This window comes from Populus euphratica, unplaced genomic scaffold (assembly GCF_000495115.2).
Source record: "Populus euphratica unplaced genomic scaffold, PopEup_1.0 scaffold483.1, whole genome shotgun sequence".
NCBI classification, from domain to species: Eukaryota; Viridiplantae; Streptophyta; class Magnoliopsida; order Malpighiales; family Salicaceae; genus Populus; species Populus euphratica.
The window spans coordinates 140,802-163,023 of record NW_011500360.1 but is presented as its reverse complement, the minus strand read 5'-3'; the positions used below and the strand labels follow the sequence as shown (position 1 = coordinate 163,023).

At 29.1% G+C, this 22,222-nt stretch overlaps 2 protein-coding genes across 2 annotated transcripts in view; one reads left to right on the top strand and one right to left on the bottom strand.

Moving 5' to 3' along the window:
* Nucleotides 1–4,272: 4,272 nt before the first annotated feature.
* On the top strand, nt 4,273–6,875 carry LOC105114052 (adenine/guanine permease AZG1-like). The gene is made up of 2 exons (XM_011010463.1): nt 4,273–6,504; nt 6,774–6,875. The coding sequence occupies exon 1, from the start codon at nt 4,661–4,663 to the stop codon at nt 6,380–6,382; it is 1,722 nt and encodes a 573-aa protein (XP_011008765.1). The 5' UTR covers nt 4,273–4,660; the 3' UTR covers nt 6,383–6,504; nt 6,774–6,875.
* Nucleotides 6,876–20,662: 13,787 nt separating this feature from the next.
* The window catches only part of LOC105114051 (CBL-interacting serine/threonine-protein kinase 14), a 2,138-nt gene continuing 578 nt past the window's right edge, over nt 20,663–22,222 (bottom strand). The window contains exon 2 of the mRNA XM_011010462.1: nt 20,663–22,222. Coding sequence (XP_011008764.1) covers nt 20,938–22,222 — 1,285 coding nt within the window. The 3' untranslated portion in view covers nt 20,663–20,937.

Sequence of the window (22,222 nt, the reverse complement as noted above, 5' to 3'; positions counted from 1 at the left end):
CAAAGATAAGAATATAGATTAATTTGGAGTAATACTTTAAATAATTAATTAGTCAGATTAAACCTACTATGTTGGATTTATTCACCAAGTCAAATTGCTTTCTGCCGACCCGAAAATGAAATATATTTTTTATTGACTTTAATTTTGAACTTTTCGGTGAGGATACCAGCGTGAAGCCCATTACCAAACGGGAAGGTTCAAGCTGTTGATTACAACTTTGATTTTCTCTGAAGAAAATAAAATAGAATAGAATCCTTGACTGCATATCTACTAAACGAGAGTGGGAGTGGCACATATCCATAACATTAGCCTTAACTTATGGAGTTTAATTTAAATTGAAAGAACTTGCATGCATGTAAATGATTCCTAATGGGTTGGATTAAAGAAACTAGCATGTGTAGTCACTAATGCCATGTTTGTGCAACTTTTTCTCCATGTTAAGATATGCACAATTATTATATTTAGATAATCCTTCAATACATAGAAAAAATATCATAGTTATAAGATTTAACTTGATTATATGCACAATTATTATATTTAGATAATCCTATCATAGTTATAAGATTTAACTTGATTCATGTCTTATTTCAATACTCGAGTTATAAGTTGGATAAATCAATCTCGATTTAGCAAATATTATATTAGTTATAGTTTTTTTTTAAATTTTCATTGAAAACAACTTTGTTTCGGATATTAATAAAAAAATAAAATAATTTTATTTTTAAAAACTATTATTATTTTTTACGGAGTTATTCTAGTTTGACCGAATGAATTCTTAATCTATTTTATTTAAAAAACTTATCAACCGTTGCATGTTTTTATAACCCATTAAAATGGTCCTACAACTTATAAAGTTAAGGACCACCAATTCCACTACTTGGATATGACATGTTAGGGTTCGAGCAATTTACTTGTAAATTAACAATGGATCAAAATTAGTACCATAGTATTATCTCAATAATACACTGTAACTTCTAACTTGAAGACCCTTCCCGCCTCTAATCCATGCACTCCCTTTTGTTTTAAAAAGAAAATAATCGTGGGTCTCCACCGGCCAAGCTAAGACACAAAAGCTGGTAGATATATTTTTTAATTAGACATCAGTCACTTTATGTGGAAGCAAGAATTGTTGCTGCTTTATTCTGTATGTATCAATGTTGGTCTATATACGGTATTTGTTCTCAGGACAGAAATTTACATTACCTTTAAGCCCTTTGGATGGGTTGGTAGAAAACCCTAGGGCATTTTTGACAGCCTCTTATGGGCAGTCTTCGAATGCGTCGTGTGACACAGAATTGCTGCTGAAGTTGGTCCGTATTAATAAAAACATGAAGGGGAAGATAAATTATTGTTCACTAAAACTTAGAAAGGTATTGTGTAGTTATAAAATTATCCCGAATCTTAAAACCTTTGAAGGGAGCAATGTAGTATTTTTACCATAAAACAATTATTGATTCAAATTTATGGGGTTATATTTGTCCTATCATGACGTTGGCTAAGACTTGAAATTAAAGAAAATTAAATTGCCACTAAATAATTAGCAAAAAAACTAAAAATTCTAAAAATAGGTGTTAACTTTAAAAATTTAGATAAAAAATTAGTTATATTTAAGAGAATAACAAAGCCATCTTTATAGCATCCTTTCTTATAAAATATTATCTTTATTATATATTTTCTTTTAAATTTCTCTTTATGATTATTATTAATTATCCTAATTGTAGATTTGTGTCCTAATTGTTTTATCATTATTACTTCTAAACACATAAAAATTAATAAAAATGATGAAAACAAAAAAAAAAAACTGAATTGACTAAAAAGACATAATGTTGACTTTTTTAAAAAAATATAAAAAAATAGTTAAAAATTGAGTTATGACAATATTAATCATTTTATTTTTTGTTACATAATAAAACCATTGATTTAATTCTAAAATAAAAAAATAAATTATCTTTCAAGAGCGTTTTACTTTAAAATATTGTAAATTCTTCAAGATAAGATCAAATAAACTCTCTTACATGAGCTTTTTGATCTTTATATCATGATTCTTTTGTAATATATTCATGTTAGTTTATAATATTTTTAAATTTTAATAAATATTAAATATTTAAAAAATTTATTGCACATACAAATAAATAAGCGATTTTACTTTTTTGGTGGTGCGTGGGGCTACTTGGCCACAAAAAACTACCTTCATTCACGATGTTAGAATCCTCACAATACCCCCTACGCGATGGGATGATATGTGCTTCAAGATTCATGCCGACTTCAAGATCCATGCAGGTTTGGCTCCAATAACTATTTTTTCTTTTTTTTTTCTATCTTCTTCTAGATTTTTGTCTCTTAAAATTTCTAGAACATCATTTTAATTTGTTAATTCTTCAAATTTTGTTTCTATTTTTTTATGCAATTTTTTATCTTGAATAATTTATAAAATTAAAATATTTTTTCAATTTTGTCTCCTTATAATTTTTTTTTATCTTTTATATATGTTCTCTCTTTTTTTTCTTGCTTTAGGCAAGTTTTTAAAATTGTTATTTTTAAATTGGTCAATAATACAACTTTTTAATTAAATTTAACTCTAAAATTTTACAGGTTATGAATTTTAAAGATTTGACCAAGTATAAGAGGTTTACTCGGGTTTGAGTGGTTTTTATTTTTTTATCTAAGCTAATTTTTTCTCATTTTATTCTTCAACATTTATTAAATTAAAGATTAGATTCTGGTTTTTTGTAAAAAAACTTGTTTTCTGTGAAATGGTTTATTGGTCTTGAAATAACCTGGTTATCTTGAACCTAATTTATTTATTATATTTTATTGGTTTTTTTCTAATTTTTTTAAATTAATAATTTTTTAAATTTATTTTTTAATATTTAAAATAGTTTTTTTAAAATTATTTTTTAATATTTAAAATAGTTTTTTTTTTTAAAAACAATTTATAAGATTGGTTTACATAACCTTTTGTGATAACTAAGAGTGCTCCTGCGATTTATCTCAAGGAACCGTGACTCCAAGATTATATAGGTTGAGATTATATTAATATAAATCAATGATAAACGAGTCAATGTAATCTATAAAAAGACCAAGAAATAAACTGAATCAAAGACATATATAACACGTAACTAAAATAATAATTGAATTTATACATAAATGTGTACGGTTTTGCATTGTACATGCAGTCAGTAAAAACTTCAGATATATTACTCTTAAAAGTATAAAAATTAAATTGGAAAATTTCTAAATTAATTTCCCAATATCTTATCCACTAATTCTTCACGTATCCCCCAAAGAACAACTTTTTTCTCAATTGTGTTCTCAAAAAGAATTAAAAATCCCTCAATCAAGACCTTTTGTTAGCATTCGTTATTGAAAATTTTATATTAATTTCCCAATATATTACCAACCAAATCCTTCATTATTAATCATACCTCATAGAATTTGTCGACAGACCACTTATCACGCGGTGGCACAGCCGATACACACTTAGTATTTAAGTGAGTTAAATAAAATTTATGTCTCCAAGCTGCAAAGCAACCCAACCTTTCATGTAATAAAATGTTTGATATTAAACGATTTCTATGATATCCATTAATAAATATTTTGACGGAAACCTACATGATTAAAAAAAAACTTTTGGAAAAAAGTATGTTAAGAATTGTTGGATAATTGGGATACTAATTTGAGATTTTCCATTATTTAAACTGTTGCCTGATATATGGAGTGCTTCCCTTTGCTCGCTCCTAATTTCCCAAAAAGCATTTTTTTTTTATTTACGATACAAATTAGAAAGAGAACCATACCTTTCTTCTATTTTTTATTTTTTTACTAGAGATAAAATAAAAAAAGTGATTCTTTCTAAGAATTATTATTTTAAAATTTGGATGGACAGCATAACGGGTTAATCTAGAAACTAGATTGATTTGAATTATAAAAAAATAATTATATAAAAAATAAAAATTAACTTAAGTTTGATCCGTCGAAACTTGATTATTTTAGGTTAAATTTTTTTAATTTTTTTTTTTAAATAAACATTTTCGTAGAATTGATACTCCTTCAACCTTGACCCAAGTTGAGTTTTAAAGCTGTGTATATAATTGCTTTGAAAGATTCATCAAATCAAAATGGAAAGGAGGAAGGAATTATGCTTACATGAAACTAAACAGTACATAGACAATTTTTATCATGTCGACAAAGGAAAAAAACAGTAAAAAGACAAAATTCCATGTCACTTCGACCCTCTTTTTCATCAATAGTTCCTCCAAATTGTCAAGCTCCTGATTTTTTATTTTTAAAAAAAGAGAGAGTTTATCATATAAAGAAATTGCAAAAGAAATAATGGCAGACAACCATGCTTTAGCTTTGAATATTTAAGTAATTAACAGACCCCACTAACTAATCCCATAGAATAAACCTTATTAATCCCAATAGTAATAGAGATAATGTAGGTATCATCAGACCCCAATCAATTTGGCATCTCAGATTGTTGTTTCTATTTTAATTATTAAAAGAAATTAATCAGAGTATTAAAACGGGCCTCATGCCACCACATTCCTATACTTACTAGTTCTCCAAATCACGCAGCTCCCACATTTGTTGCTCTCTTTTTTTATGCCCTCTTTGATATAAGCTAAATTAAGTCACACAAAGCTCTTCAGGTTCTGCAATGGCGACTCCACCACCGCCACCCTCCTCTCTCCTGACTCAACTGAATGCTTTCATGGAGAAAAGCCAAGTTGGAAAACGTTTCAAACTCACCGAGAGGAAAACCACCTTCACAACGGAGGTTCGAGCCGGGACAGCCACGTTCCTTACCATGGCCTACATCCTAGCGGTCAACGCCAGCATCCTTGCTGACTCTGGTGGCACATGCAGTGTATTAGATTGCATAGCGGTGTGTTCAAACCCCACAATCCCTCTTGCAAACTGCACCGCTCCAACTCACCAAATCATCAAGCCTGACGAATCTTGTAAATTCGATCCTGTTAACCGTGGCTATGCAGACTGCCTGCAAAAGACACGTAAAGATCTTATTGTAGCCACCGTAGCTTCTTCTTTAATAGGATGTCTAATTATGGGTCTGCTAGCTAATCTTCCTTTAGCTTTGGCACCTGGTATGGGCACCAATGCTTACTTTGCCTATACAGTCGTGGGGTTTCATGGGTCAGGCAACGTACCATACAAAAGTGCCCTGACAGCTATTTTCATTGAAGGGTTAGTTTTTCTCTTTATTTCTTCTATTGGGTTACGTGCTAAGCTGGCTAAACTCGTGCCACAACCGGTCCGGATCAGTAGCTCAGCAGGAATTGGCTTGTTCCTTGCCTTTATCGGGCTACAAAATAATCAAGGTATTGGTCTTGTTGGGTATAGTTCATCAACATTGGTCACAATTGGAGCCTGTCCAAGATCTTCTCGTGCAATGTTAGCCCCCGTTGTAACGATGGCTAATGGCACCGTTAGTTTGATCCAAAACGGCACCATATCAAGTGATATTATGTGTCTCAATGGAAGGATGGAGAGTCCAACATTTTGGCTAGGCATTCTTGGCTTTGTGATAATTGCATATTGTCTAGTGAAAAATGTAAAAGGGGCTATGATATATGGTATAGTTATCGTAACGGTGATTTCATGGTTTCGTAACACAGCAGTTACGGCGTTTCCTTACACAGAGACAGGAAATTCTTCTTATGAATACTTTAAAAAGGTGGTTGATGTGCATGTGATAGAGAAAACAGCTGGGGCCTTGAGTTTTGAGGGTATGAGCAAAGGGAGTTTCTGGGAAGCATTGGTCACATTTTTATATGTTGACATACTTGATACCACTGGGACATTATATTCAATGGCTAAATTTGCTGGTTTCACCGATGTTAATGGAGATTTTGAGGGTCAATACTTTGCATTCATGTCGGATGCTGCATCAATTGTAGTCGGGTCACTTCTCGGCACTTCTCCGGTGACCACATTTGTTGAATCATCGACAGGGATCAGAGAAGGTGGACGAACAGGCCTAACAGCATTGATCGTGGCAGGATATTTTTTTATGGCATTTTTCTTTACGCCGTTATTGGCATCAATTCCAGCATGGGCAGTAGGGCCACCATTGATCTTGGTGGGAGTTTTGATGATGAGATCTGTGGTGGAGATTAAATGGGATGATATGAGACAAGCCATCCCTGCATTTATTACAATGATAATGATGCCATTGACATATTCTATCGCATATGGTCTCATAGGAGGTATTGCTACTTACATTATCTTGCATCTTTGGGACTGGGTTGAAGCCTTTTTGGAAAAAACAGGGCTTGTCGAAGGAATGAAAGGAGATCATTTGCTTCATGAGGAAACTAATGGAAATGGCCATGATGGTAAAGTGCTTGGAGCAGTTTAGAAGGAAGATTTATAAAGCATACATTGTTTTTTTCAGTTTCGGATTTTGAATTCAGTACTGTGGTACGAGAATATTGTTCGGAATCATATGTATAGTTCATGAATTTTAATTTTAAATCTCAGGCTAAGCTATAGAAAAAGCATGATTTTTCATGCTTTTATTGCAGTGCACTGCAGTAACAAATGTTGATCATTACCCCCTCATGTTAATCCACGTGTCCTTACTTAAAATGCAAAACTTTTAATCTTTTTAGTGTTAGATGTTTGAACAAAACTTATATATACCTTCATTAATTTTTTAAAATTTTAAAATTAATAATTATTTAAATTTCTAAATACTCTGAGATTTGTGCCATTTAAACTGCTTCATGAATTTTAATTTTAAATCTCAGGCTAAGCTATAGAAAAAGCATGATTTTTCATGCTTTTATTGCAGTGCACTGCAGTAACAAATGTTGATCATTACCCCCTCATGTTAATCCACGTGTCCTTACTTAAAATGCAAAACTTTTAATCTTTTTAGTGTTAGATGTTTGAACAAAACTTATATATACCTTCATTAATTTTTTAAAATTTTAAAATTAATAATTATTTAAATTTCTAAATACTCTGAGATTTGTGCCATTTAAACTGCTGCTGAAATCTAGAAAACAAGCTCAGCATATGAGATTTGTGCAATTTTTTTTTTTTTTTTTGAGCAAATACTCCTGTCACCGCTAGGCTAATACCGTGGGTGCCTATGCAACTCCAAGAGATTTGTGCAATTTTTGCTGCTGAAATCTAGAAAACAAGCTCAGCATCTGAGATTTGTGCAATTTTTTATCACATGAATTTTAGTCTCTTGCCAAACATTTAATTCCCTTTTTATTTTTCCTATCTTTTCTGTAATTTGGATAATGTTTTAGGATTTTTAGGCAGGTAAGGCAGCGCGGGGCTGACAAACTTTTTAAAATTTTAAAATTTTAAAATTAATAATTATTTAAATTTCTAAATACCCTGAGATTTGTGCCATTTAAACTGCTGCTGAAATCTAGAAAACAAGCTCAGCATCTGAGATTTGTGCAATTTTTTATCACATGAATTTTAGTCTCTTGCCAAACATTTAATTCCCTTTTTATTTTTCCTATCTTTTCTGTAATTTGGATAATGTTTTAGGATTTTTTCCAAAAGCTATGGTTGTCTGACTTTTAACTTGTAGATACATGGTTCAGAACCCATAGTAGGGCTAGCTTTTAAAACGAGGAATCAAATCCTGAGAGCAAGGTCAATGCAAATATTAACAGCTAATTTCAAAGAGTTAGTTTAATTTTGGAATCAGATTTTGAAGGATTGCTGGAAGGATCACATGGAATTACCTTGAGAAGATATGATCATAAATTAAGTTCATGAAAATTTCTTAGTTTTACGACAGAACTTCTTAATGAATTTGGGTTGTCAAGTTCCCCTTTGAGCTAGGATAATTAAAGGCCGAACAGGAGTTGTAAGCACCCAATTATTGATGGTCTATGTTAGGATTTGCATAGTGAATTGAGCACCCAAAAAGCAGCAAGGAAACTAGAACCCTTTTTTTTTTTTTTTCCTTGGTAGGGAGGACTTTAAGCTAAATCTTCTTCTGGTAGAATTTCTCAAAGAAAATAAAAATAAAAAGTGGCTTTGTTGTGTGGTCTAATAATTCTTTATGTCCATGGGACTTACGGGCCAAGGAGTTTGGTAAAGCTCCATTAACAAGGTTAGTGGAGTAATGTCAAAAAAAAAAAAAAAGTTGAAGAATAAAGCCGAAACTAAAGAGGAGGAGTGTATTAAGCTCAAACCCTTTTTTTTCACCTCGGAGGAGTGTATTAAGCTCAAACCCTTTTTTTTTTTACCTTGTGATCCACAAAGAGGAGACAAAAGAAAAGAAATGAGCATATAAAACAATCGTAAATGTATTAGTTTAAGAGGCACTCGTTCCTCCTATCTTTTTCAACTTTTTGTTCTTCCCCCATGATTAGGCAGCCATCATAGGTAGGCAGCTTCATGAGTTTATGAATCACTGAGAAGAATTTGTTATTTGTTATTGTGTTTAAAAAGTATTTTTTAAAATAATTTTTTTTTTAAATTAGTATTTGATTGTGTTTAAAAAGTATTTTTTAAAATAAAATTTTATTTTTCTCTTTTAAATTAGTATTTATTTTATATTTTTATATAATTTTGATATACTAATGTTAAAAATAAAAAAATATTTAAATATATTTTCAAATAAAAAACACTTCAAAAATTAATTACAACTATACTTCCATATACCCCCTCAACATCTAGCCAAAACCTGAGATTATTTGCACTAAAAAGTACGAGAAACTGGACAATAAAGTCCGAACAAAACCCTACCATGTATCAAAACTCTCAAACTTTGCCACATGAGGTATGCCCACGGGTATTTGTTTCTCAAATCTTACACAGGACAAGTGATAATATAACATGAACAAATTAAGCTGAAACTAGCCCATGATACGAGATCATGGGCACATATTGCTATTGAATCATGACTAGCTTTTGATGCAATGTATAGGGTGAATAAGATTCTTAAAGCTTTAGAACCCTAAATGGTAAAGAAAGAAATTAGTGTTCTCAAACTTAAGGTTACAGCTATTCTTAAAGGTTTATTTCACAAAATTCTCCTTTAAAGAATAGCCCACAAAGTTTTTCTAAGTACAAGAAAAATATCCTAATTGGTTAATTCCTAATTAAATTGAGATTCCTAATAAAAAGGAAAAGGAAAAGGAAAATTTAAAATATCAAAATAGTAGCTTCCGAGACTAATTTGGACCTAAAAAGAAAAAAATTGGAAAGCTATGTGCCTCTGTATAAGTAGGCTTTTAAAATTATCTAGTAAAAATTCAGCCTAATTCAATTATTAGATAAAAAATTATATATTTTTTTATCAAATTGTGTATTAAACTCTTTAATTTATTTTCAAAACCTAAAAAATCTTAACAATAAACAAGATAACATAATAAAACTAATTATTCCAATAATAATAATAATAAATTTCCCATATAGCTCTCCCAAGGTTTAATTAAATAAGAAAAATCTCATATTTAATCCATTGATGCAATGCCCCAATTCTGTGAGAAAGAATGAGGTAATGTAAGGATCGCTACCGGCCTTTATTATGCCGGACTGAAGATAGGATGGGTACCCATATTTAATGGATTCATGTCGCATATATTTTTGTAAATATTGTTTTTTAAACTATTTTTTTAATATATTAAAATAATATGTTTTAAAAAAATATTTTTGATATTAGTATATCAAAACTATCTAAAAATAAAAAAAAATTAAAACTTAACAAAATTAATTTTTTTCAAAAACATGGTGCACCCATAATTACAAACACTAAATAAGGTGAGCTAGGGTTTGTTTGATGGTCCATAAAAAAACACAAAAAAAATATACTTATAGCTTTTAGTGAGGCATGAGTTATGTTTAAATGAGTTATAGTAGTGAAAAAAACTCAAATTCATCTCATCTCACAGTACCTCACTTCCCAACACATCTTTAGACCCTATTTGGTGAGGAGATTACGGTTGTGTCCCTAATAGCACAGAAGCACAGACACGTGTAAAAGGTTACCGCAAGCGCTCCACCAAATACACAATGTTGCTCAAGCATTGTTATAGGGAATATTTTGAAATATTTTATTTTTACCTAATTGCACAATAATAAGAATAAATATTTACAGTAAAAAAAAATTATTAAGGAGAAATGTTTTTTATTCATGTAATTTTTTTATATTAAAATATTTTTTTATTACCAACATAGTTCATGGAATAAAAAAAAAACAATAAAAAATATTAAAAAATATAATGATTTGAACTAAAAAAAGAAAAAAAATTAAGCATGAATCTATTTTTTTTATTTTTTTGAAAAAAATGGTGGTGCCAGGATTTTGTAAATAAGGGGAGAAAATTACTAATAAATATTTGATATTATATGCTATATAAATATGTGTTATATAAAGAAATTAAGTTGAAATATATGTATCATCTCAAGTAAAGTAAAATTAATTTAAGAATATTTTTAAAATAAAAAAATTATATTATAATTATTCTCTTCAAGATTTTTATATTTTAAAACTGTTTCATAATGATTTTATTTTTAATCTCATTAAAAATATCTTTCTCAATATATACAATAAACTTCCATTTATCTATTTCTAAATTTTCTAAAAACTAGAAAAGTTCTTAGCAACTATTCTATATTGACATATGGTACAAAATATCTAAAATCATAGCTTAAAAGGATTGTCATAAATTGATGTTATTTTTACTAACTTATTGTTTTGTACAAATAGATTAAACATAAATATTAAACGTTTTATTTTTAATTTATCTCTTATGTCTATAAATTTTTTAGGTATCTTATAGTTTATTTTTAATCACTAGTAAATTTATCATCATCATTTTTCATATGAAATTCGTAAAAAAATACTTATCAATTTATCAAAACTCATTTCAATTCATATCCATCAGCATATAATATTACATATATACATATTAATTCAATAAACCCATGAATTATTATAAACTCTAAAATTTTCAATAACTATTTATAAAGAAATAAAAATAAAATTAGATAATGAAACGAATAGAAAAGATAAAGGAAATTTTTTTAAAGCATAAAGTATAAGAAGTTATTTAAAGTGTGTTTGTTTTTTAAGTAACTTTTATGATTATGATTTAAAAAAAAAAAATTAAAGCATAAAGTATAAGAAGTTACTTAGAGTATATTTGTTTTTTAAGTAAATTTTATGGTTGGGATTTAAAAAAAAAAAGAAAGTCTAAAAAAAGTGTGGTTAGTTAGATTTAGATATGTGTTTGGTAAAAATTATGACTATATTTGTTTTTTAAGTAAATTTTATGGTTGTGATTTAAAAAAAAAAAGTAAGTCTAAAAAAAGTGTGGTTAGTTAGATTTAGATATGTGTTTGGTAAAAATTATGACTAAAGTTTATGTGTAACAAAAAAACATGTATAAAATATTTAGCTATGATTGTTTTTCAAAAGTGCTTTTTACTTGAAAATATATTAAAATATTTTTTTATTTTATAAAAATTATTTTTGATATCAGCATATTAAAATGATCTGAAAATAAAAAAAAAATTAAGTAAAGAAAAAAATAAAAAAATTCTAAATTTTGAAAAAAAATATTTTTGAAACACAAAAACAAACAAAATTTTACGAAACTCAGTTAAAAAATCATGTAAAAACTGCTTCACAAAAACTACATTTCAAACTCATTTTTTTGGTAGGCCTCATAGTATAAAACACAGTTTGGTATATTATTAAACACCTAACTGTGTTTTTTGTATCGTAAATGTAAACACAGGTGCAAAATAAATGTATTTTTACTTAACTAATTAATAGCTTAGGATTTGAAGAAAAATTTTATAAAAGAGAGAAAGGCAAAGATAATAGAAAAAAAACAAAAATAAAGCTTGAATTAGTTAGTAGCTAACAAAAAAAATTAACCCTATAAAGCTATAATATTAATATTTTAATATAAAACAATACTTTAAAAAAGAGAGAGAGATTAAGAGGGCACTTACCCCCTCCTACATTGTGCTTCTACCAATGAAAAACATGTTTTCCTATAAGAAGTATTATTTTTAAGTAAAAACTTAGTGAAAAGAAGATTCAATAAAAGAAAATTAAAATATAATTAATTATTTATTTTCAAGCATCTATATGAAGAACAATAAACTTAATAAAATTATATAAAAATAAATATTTTATTTTTGTTCAATATTAATGAGCAAATTATATTAAAAAAATATGCATAATAAGTTAATAAATAACTATTGATAAACAAAACTCCAATAATATCATTATAAAAAAGCTCTAATCTTCTTAAAACTACTGACACAATTGGCTAATTCTTTAAATATTATTTCAATAAATTAATTTAAAGATATTTTTTTATTAAAAATTAAAAAACAAAAACATAGGGATATCTAAATAAAGACCGAGCATGCCTTAGCATGACTTTTCAACCCATGCATGCCTGGTCAAGCCCATATGCCTAATTAATTTTTTTAATAGATAGATTATACATATCCACCCAATTTGTTTAATAAAAAAATTTATCAAATAACACATTGCATGTCTTGAAAAATAACATCTTTATATTAATTTTTTTAGTCATTAGAGATGGCCAAAAAGTTAGGATCCAAATTTTTAGATCCAAAAACCTAATTTTCAACTTGTTTTCATCCTTAAACAATTTGAAAACATCAATAAACCCATTTTAAAACTTAGAAAAGCCTATAATCACTAAAAAAAATCCAATTGAATAAAAAAATATTTACAGTCTTGATCTATTTTTTACAATGTGGTCTAAGAAAAACACCACCTCTATAAACCTATAGACACCATGACTAGCCTTTTAGGAATTGAAGTGTGATTGACAAAATATTTTCTCTTTAATTTTTCATCGAGTCTTTTTTCTTTTAAATTCTAAGAACAAAAATATAAAATAAATGAAGTTTTTGAAATAAGAAATCATTGAGAAATAGAGATGGAAGATGAGAATTGTAAAAAACTCAAGGACCATTTAGTTTTTCGAGTCCCTAAACAATAGATAAGATAATAAAATAAATGTTGTTTTTTTCTATAACAATTAATTTTTTTCTAATTAATTAAATTTAATTTAATTTCACAAAATTAAATATTAATTTAATATTGATATATTTTTTAATATCACAAATACAATAATATAACATATGAGTCAAAATAAGATCAAATAAAATTCAATGATCAGATGAATAATTATTCAAGGACAAGAAAGAGAGAGAGAGGGGGGGCTAGAATCATGTAGCAATCTACAACTATCTTAAGTCTGATATCACAACAATTAAAACAGTAAATAACCCTTCAAATTTAATTTTATTTTACGTATTGGTTTGGAAAACTTGTGAATTAAAGCTTGATTTTGGTTAGGTTTCAGTTCAAACTGATCTTAGCATTGACCTAATAAAATCTAGTTGATTTCACTAGATTAACCTGTGATTGAGTTTACATAACTAATCTCAATTCGAATCCAATCTAGTTAATATTAAAAAATTAAAAAAAAGAGAGAGTAAATTTGATTAAAAATATTAAATTCTAGTTGATTGGATAACCATAAATTACAACCCAGGAAGCCAAGCAGTTTCCCGGGCTTTGCAATTATGTTCCTAAATTTGATTCAATCATCTGGCCTAGGATGGTTGAATTCCCGTGGAGCTTTAAAGAGACCGGTGAATATGAGCTCAATCCTCCATTTTGTTGTGCCGGACTAAAGATAGGATGGGTACCCATATTTAATGGATTGTGTAGGATATCCTAGGCTATGTTTGTTTCCTGAAAAACAGTTTTCGGGAAACCACTTTCCAAACTTTCCTGTGTTTGTTGGTCATTAGGAAAGTTGGTCAACAGAAAACATTTTCCGGTCAACAAAAAACACTTTCCAGTCAACGGAAAACACTTTCTGGTCAACGAAAATATTTTTTAGTCAAAAAAAAAAATTTTGCTTAATTTTCAGGAAAGTGTTTTCCTTTTTAGCTGTGTTTGTTTTCCGGAAAGTGGTTTCCGGGAAAACACTTTTCAAACTTTCTTGTGTTTGTTTTGCAGAAAGTGATTTCTGGGAAATCACTTTCCAAACTTTCTTGTGTTTGTTTGCTGTTAGGAAAGTTGATAAAAGGAAAATACTTTCCAGTTAAAGAAAAATTTGGCTTGATTTTCAGGAAAGTGTTTTCCTGAAAAATTTGGGAGGAAAACACTTTCCGGAAGTTGTGAAAAGTTTAGAAATGTCATTATTTGCTGATTATATTAAATTTGATCCTCAAACTTTTGATTGCTATATATATTTTGTTTTGAATATTTATTTTTCAATTTCATTTCTTAAAATTTAATTTTTATATTTACTTTGGTCCTCATTTTTATAATTTTTATTTGCTTTTCTCCTATTATTTTTTTATTGAATTTTTTTTCTATCAAATTTGGTCCTCGTTCTTTTGATTGTTATTTATTTTATTTGAAATACTTTATGAAATGTTAATTATTATTATTTTAATTTCTTCATCTTTTTTTTTAGATTTGATCTTTATTATTTTGATTATTATTTATTTTATTTGAGATAATTTATGAAATTTTTTTTTTCAATTTCATTATTATTCAACTTTTTAATTTGTAAGATTTATTCCTTATTATTTTAATAAACTTGAGAAAAATAAAATATTAATAAATTATTTTCTAGTTCATTTTCCATGACATAACTAAACACTGGAAAGTCTTTTCCAGTTCATTTTCCATAACACTACCAAATATCGGAAAATACTTTACTTTTCAGGAATTCATTTTCCCCGGAATTCACCTTCCTGGAATTCACTTTCCCCGGAATTCACTTTCCAAAAGGAAACAACTTTCCTGCAAACAAACGGGGCCTTAGTGTAAAAAAGTTGTTTTTCAAATTATTTTTTTAATTAAAAATATATTAAAATAATATATATATTTTTGAAAAATTTATTTTTGATAATATCATGAAGTATAGATGAGTTTGGATTTTTTTGGAAATTTTAAAAAAACACAAAAAAAACATACTCATTGTTTTTAATGGGGCTTGAGTTGTGTTTAAACAAGGTGTATCTCCGAAAAAACTCAAATTCATCTCACCTCACCTGATTTCAATTCCAAACATATGAGTGATGTTGCTCTTGTATTGTTATAGAGAATGTTTTGAAGTCTTTTATTTTTATCTAATTACATCGGAATGAAAACAAATATTTGTCATGAAAAAATCAAACTACGAAGGACAAAATATTTTTTTCATAAAAAGCATTTGTTTTATTCATGAAAATTTTTTATATTAAAATGTTTTTTTCATTGAATAAAAAAATATTAAAAAAATATAATGATTTGAACTAAAAAAGGAAAAAAAATTTAATCAAGAATCTATTTTATATTTATATATGTTTTCCTCATTTTGATGAAAAACATGTTTTATCATGAGAAACATTGTTTCTTAAGGAAAAACTTATTATGATAATGAAAAGAAGATTCAATAAAAGAAAATTAAAAAATAATGAATCAATTATTTTCAAGCATATATATGAAAAGAAAAATAAATTTATATAAAAATAGATATTTTGTTGTTGTTAAATATCAATGAGAAAATTATATTAAAAAATCATGCATAACAGGCCAATACATAATTATTCATAAAAAACCGATAATATCATTATAAAAAAAGCTTTAATATTTTTAAAACCTATGACATAATTTTTTTAAAAAAACAAAGGGATATCTAGATAAAGGCAAGCATGCCTCCTCTGGCTTTCCAACCCATACACGCTTGTTAGGCCCACGCGTCTAATTAATGTTTTTTAATAGGTAGCCTACATGTACCCACCCAATTTGTTTTTAAAAAAATATCAGACCATGTTGCATGTCTTAACAAATAACATGCGATCTTTTTATCAACTTTTAAAGATGGCCAAAAAGTCAGGTCCGGATTTTTAGATCCAAAAACCTAATTTTTAACTTGTTTTCATCCTTAAACAATTTGGAAACCTCAACAAATCTATTTTAAAACTTAGACAATCGTATAATCACTTAAACAAAACCCAATTGAATAAAAAACAATTTACAGTCATGGTCTACTTTTTACAATGTGGCCTAAGAAAAACTCCACCTCTATTAAAGATAAACCTATTAACACCATGACTAACCTCTTAGGGATTGAAACATGGCTGATAAAATACTTTCTTTCTTCTCTTTTATTTTTCCAAGCAAGTCTCTATTCTTTTAAATTCTAAGAATAAAAATATAAAACAAATAGAGTTTTAGAAACATGAAATCATTAAGAAATAGGGATGGAAAATGAGAATTGTAAGAAACTCAAGGGACCAAACTTTAGTTTTTCGAGTCCCTAAACAATAAACAAGATAATAAAACAAATGTTGTTTTTTTCTATAACAAATTTGGTTTTTATTGTTTTAATTTTTTTAATTGATAAAATTAAATGAAATTTTACAAAATTAAATATTAATTTAACATGAGATATTTTTTAATATCACAAATATAATAATATATCATATAAATTAAAATAAATTATAAAATTTAAAATGATGGGAACATAATATTCAAAGATAAAAAAAAAAATCAATGATTAAGATGAATAACTATGAGAGTCAGTCAGTCATATAACAATCCACAACATGTTTAAGTCTGACGTCACAATAATTGAAATAATAAATAACCCTTCATCCCACTGTAGTTCTATTTCACGTATTGATTTGTAAAACTTGGGAATTAAAAATTGGTGTAAGTTAGGTTTTAGTTCAAACTAGTTTTAGTATTAGCCTGATCAATTTAGTTAATCTTATTAGGTTAATTGTCATCTAGTTGATATATGACCGACCTCAATTAAAATTTAACCGAGTTAATACTAATAAATTTTTTTAAGAATTAAAATAATATTATTTTGATTAAAAGTAATAAATCCAATTGGATAGCCCATAAATTACAGCCCAATAAGCCATGCACTTTCCCGGGCTTTACAGCTGTGTTCCGATATTTGATTCAATCATCTGGCCCAGGAGGGACGGACCAAGATGGTTGAATTCCCGTGGAGCTTTAAAGAGACCAATCCTCCATCTTGTCCATTGAGCCCATTGTCTTGTCCAAGTCTTGAATGATTCTCTACGCCTTTATTATCTCAATGAGGTGGACAAATTACTCATTGCTTGAATATGATTGATTCATTTATTTCCAAAATATGATTGATTTTCTTTTGTTACAATTAAACGCTTTGTTTTTGTGGATAAATATAATGAATTTGTGTAGAATGCCTAGTTATGCATGCTGTTTTTTAAATTGTTTTTTAATATATATAAAAATAATTTTTTTAAAAAAATTATTTTTAACATTACCACATTAAAAAATAAAAAAATATATATCAAAATTAATTTAAAATTAAAAAAATATTATTTTTTTTTAAAACATGATCTAACTGTGATTACAGACACGAGATGAGGTGAGTTTGGGTCTTTCAATGGGGTCCATAGAAAAGCACCGAAAAACATATATTTATAGCTTTTTATAAGGCGTGAGTTGTGTTTAAATGAGTTGTGTCTAAAAAACCTCAAATTCATCTCACTTCCAACACACACTCCCATGTCCCATTTGGTGGAGAGGTTACAGTTGCATTTTCTGGTGAGTATAATCCCCAGCAGCACAAAAACACTCACAACAAAAGCATGCCTTTGTTGCATTTTATGTTGGGCTCCATATGAAAAATTACCATGAGCGCTCCACCAAACACGAACTTAATGATGTCGCTCATGCATTGTCGTAGAGAATTGTTTTACCTAATTACACAAATAAAAATAAATATTTGCAGTAAGAAAATCAAATTATGAAGGAGAAATTTTTTTTCATGATAAATGTTTTGTTATAACCAACAAAATTCATTGAATAAAAAAAACAATAAAAGACATTAAAAAAACTATAATGATTTGAACTAAAAAAGAAAAAAATATTTATTTTTAATCAAGAATATATTTTTATTTATTTATTTATTTATTTGTACGGAAGCATTCTTTTCATGTTAAACATTGTTTTTTAAGTAAAAATTTATTATGATAATGAAAAAAAGTTTTAGTAAAAGAAAATTTTAAAAATTATGAATCAATTATTTTCAAGCATCTATATGAAGAACAATAAATTTAATAAAAATACATAAAAATAGATATTTTATTTTTGTTCAACATTAATGAGCAATTCATATTAAAAAATTATTCACAGTAGACTAATTCATAATTATTCATAAAAAACCAATAATATCATTATAAAAAAGCTCTAATTTTCTTAAAACTAATGATATAATTGAATAATTTTTTAAATATTATTTTAATTATTTAATTTAACGAGATTTTATTTATCAAAAATTAAAAAAAAAATCTAAATATAGGCCAAGCATGCCCCCGCTTGGCTTTCCAGCCCATACATGTTTTATTTGACTAAAATATTATACCAACCTACAATATTTTAAATCTTTAAGTTACAACAATTAAAATAATAAATAATCCTTCCTTTTCTTTTAATTCCATGTATAATTACATAATGTCACTGATATTTTTTTTATCATACAATAAACATTGCTTTTAAACCTAATTTAGTGTTATGAATTGATTTGTAAAACTTGTGACTTAAAGCTTAATTTAAATTAGATTTTAAGTCAAACTGGTATTGATATTCATTTGGCTAACCTAGATAATTTTATTTGGTTAATTTAGATATTTTTTTTAAAAAAAATCTAAAACAATATTATTGTAAATAAAAATAATATACCATTCGATAATCTGTAAATTACAACCCAGTAAGCCATGCACTTTCCCAGGCTTTACTGTTCCTCAATTGATTCAATCCTCTGGCCTAGGAGGGACCAGGATGGTTGAATTCCCATGGAGTTTTAAAGAGACAAGTGAATATGAGCCCAATCCTCCATTTTGTCCATGGAGCTCATTGTCTTGTCCAAGTGTTGAATGATTCTCCAGGCCATTATTATCTCATTGAGGTGGATAAATTACTCATTGCGTGAGAACACTTTTGATTTTTTTTCCCTTTATGTCAATCATGATAAATTGAGAACCCAACTACATTAGATTCTTCAAACACATATGAGGTAAAAAGGGTGGAGCAGCCATGGATAGTCTTGAGACTTGAACATGCAAAGCGAGATGGTGATGGTTCTGCAGTCTTCAGTGCTTGGTGGCACCGCTTGTCGATCTTCCCCGTCGAGTTTTCCCTCCGAAGAAAATAAAACCAAGAACCACGCACGAGAGAATCTGTACTTCCTTAGACAGAGGCACTGTCTTTCATCTTGGATTTATTAGCTCGTACTGGACAGGGCCCTACTCCTCGTGACCTCAGCTCAGCCTAGCCGCCCACTATTTTTTTGCCCCTTTTGATAATTGGGCAGGAAGCATGATAAAGACCACAACTTACCTATCAATGGTCTTCATAATGGAGATGCCGCTGAATAGAATTATATCAGATTAGATTGAAAAGAGGGAATAGTTTTTGCTCATGTTCAATAATTGATGCATGGATTATGGACCCTCCATTTATTTGAGGTAATCACTGGACAGTTAAGGAGTGGAGTGGAGGAAACAATGTTGTTAAAAAGTGTAGGAAACAAAGATGTGAAACTGAAACCACGTTTTGTCCCTTCAATCTTGTCATTTTGCATTGTAATGGAAGGTTTACCGCGTTGTCAAGCATAACTTTCTTCGAATTAAACAATAGTTTTTTTTTTTTTGATGCTAGAGAATTCATCAAGAGTTTAAATATTTTTTTTTTAAATTTAATTCAAAAAATAATATAACGTGAGTTTATACAAATTTAAAATTTAAAAATATTTTATTTAAAAAAATAAATTAATAAATTATATTTAAGCTTCGCTCACTCGTATATGGGCTGGCTTAAAATCAATGCTTTGACCGCTAATGCCTAATCTAAAACCTTTTGCCCGTTAATATCTAATCTAAAACCTTTTATCTTTTGCTTGTTAATGTCTAATCTAAAATTTTTTATCGATTCCTAGACAGCTAGCTTAACAACTAATTTTTTTATATTGAGAGTGTTTTTTAACATAGAGAGTATATTTTATCAAAATTTGATATGCCTCTCAATTTTTTTTAATTGTAATTTATATTAGTTTAATTTTTTAAAATCATGTTTAATAAATTGTGACAACTTTAAATGTTTTGTTTTATTGTGCATTATTGCTACATTTTTTTCATACTATTTTATTTTATTATTTCTTTTCAAATGGAGTTAGTAAACAAAAAATATTTTTGCTTAAATTAAGGTTATTTTGGTGCATTTTATTGTGCATTATTGCTACATTTTTTTTCATACTATTTTATTCTATTATTTCTTTTCAAATGAAGTTAGTAAACAAAAACTATTTTTATTGCTACATTATTGCTTAAATTAAGGTTATTTCTGTGCTACTAATGAGCAATTAAATTCTTCTGTTTAGGATAATCATTATTTTTTCAAACACTTGAGCAAACAAAATGAATCACAATTCTAAATCTGAAGGACTGTTGACGTGACGTATCAACAAAGCAAAGTTCGCAGCCATCGAAGGATGGTGACCAAATGACGATTGCTTTGTTCTAACATGGATTGCTGTCGAGAGAACAAGGGCACTGATTGAAACTTGGAAGGCAATGAAGGGTTTGTCGTCCTCAACACTGCAAGAAAATTTAGAAATCACTGGAGCAGATGCTGCGATTTCCAACCTTCTAGTTTTATGAGAATGTTTAAGCAAAAGCAAGACACAAACAACTTGAGGATTTTCCATATCAAATTGATGATAAATTCCGGGAAAAAAAGAAGAAATACACAGAACCCGGTAATTGTTTACCCCACCTTGATATTTTACACATAAATCACGAGTAATTAAGAAAGAATTACCCTTATTTGGTGATTAATAACTAACCACAGTGACGGCAAATGGTACGTCACCGTTAGTTACCGGAAACAGCCTGTTCCGGTTGATAAATCAGGCTTCGAAGTTGTGGTTTCAGTTTATCTTCCCATGTTTCCTGTCCAGGTCCCATTTTAAATTTCTTTTCCTTCACTTCAATCATAACCAGATGATCCGTTAACCGGTGAACCTCAATGATCATTATAAAATTACCATTCCACCCTTCCAGTTTAGCCCCCCAATTCTTCCTCTTCGCAATTTCTAGTCCCTCCTTTCTAGCAACCTCCTCTATTCTCTCCATGACTTTCTCCGGCTTCTCGGCCGACACAAACCTCTCGGTTAATATCATAGTATCGGATTCATTAAACATCCTGGACAGATCGTAACCGGACGAGAACGAAATTATATCGAATGCATTCAAGGACTTCTCGTCCTCATCTTCCTCGAACCCTTTGTCGAAATCAAATTCATCTAAATAAAGATTTTTCTCCTCTTTGAAACCCTTTTTAAACCATGGATCGTTAATAATCATATCAATGGTGATCCTTGTGTCGGGGTTCGCGTCCAAAAGCCGAGACAGCAGCCTCTTCAACTCAGGAGACGTCCATTTCGGGCACCGATATTGTCCTTTGTAAATCTTCCGGTACATTGCCATCAAATTAGTGTCATTAAAAGGCAAATAGCCAGCAATCAGGACAAACAAAACGACACCGCATGACCAAATATCCACCTTAGCTCCATCGTAACCTTTCTTAGCCAAGAGTTCAGGTGCCACGTAAGCAGGGGTCCCGCACAAAGTATGCAACAGCCCGTCGGGTCGGACCTGGTCCGTAACCGCACTGAGACCGAAATCCGTGATTTTCAAGTTAAAATTCTCATCGAGCAAGAGATTCTCTGGTTTCAAGTCACGGTGGAAAACACCCCTCGCGTGACAGTAACCGACAGCTGTGATCAACTGCTGAAAATACCGACGGCTGAGATCTTCACTGAACCTCCCTTTCGAAATCCTGGTAAACAACTCGCCTCCTTTGGCATACTCCATCACGAAATAAACCTTACCCTTCGTGGCCAAAACTTCATGGAGCCTGACTATGTGCGCATGCCGCAACCGGCTCATGATAGAGATCTCCCTCTTAACGTGCGCCACGAAGCCCCCTTTCATCACCTTCGCCTTGCTGACTGCTTTGATGGCTACGCTTTGACCCGTGCTCACGTTTCTCGCGTGGTACACCTTGGCAAAAGCGCCATAGCCCAGAAGCTTCCCTAGCTCGTACTTCCCGAGCAAGTTCACCTCCCCCGCTGACGCCGGCGGTGTCTCTCCGACC

Bases quoted from the DNA above. Each gene is read 5' to 3' on its own strand.
- LOC105114052 (XM_011010463.1), top strand. From the start codon at position 4,661: ATGGCGACTCCACCACCGCCACCCTCCTCTCTCCTGACTCAACTGAAT.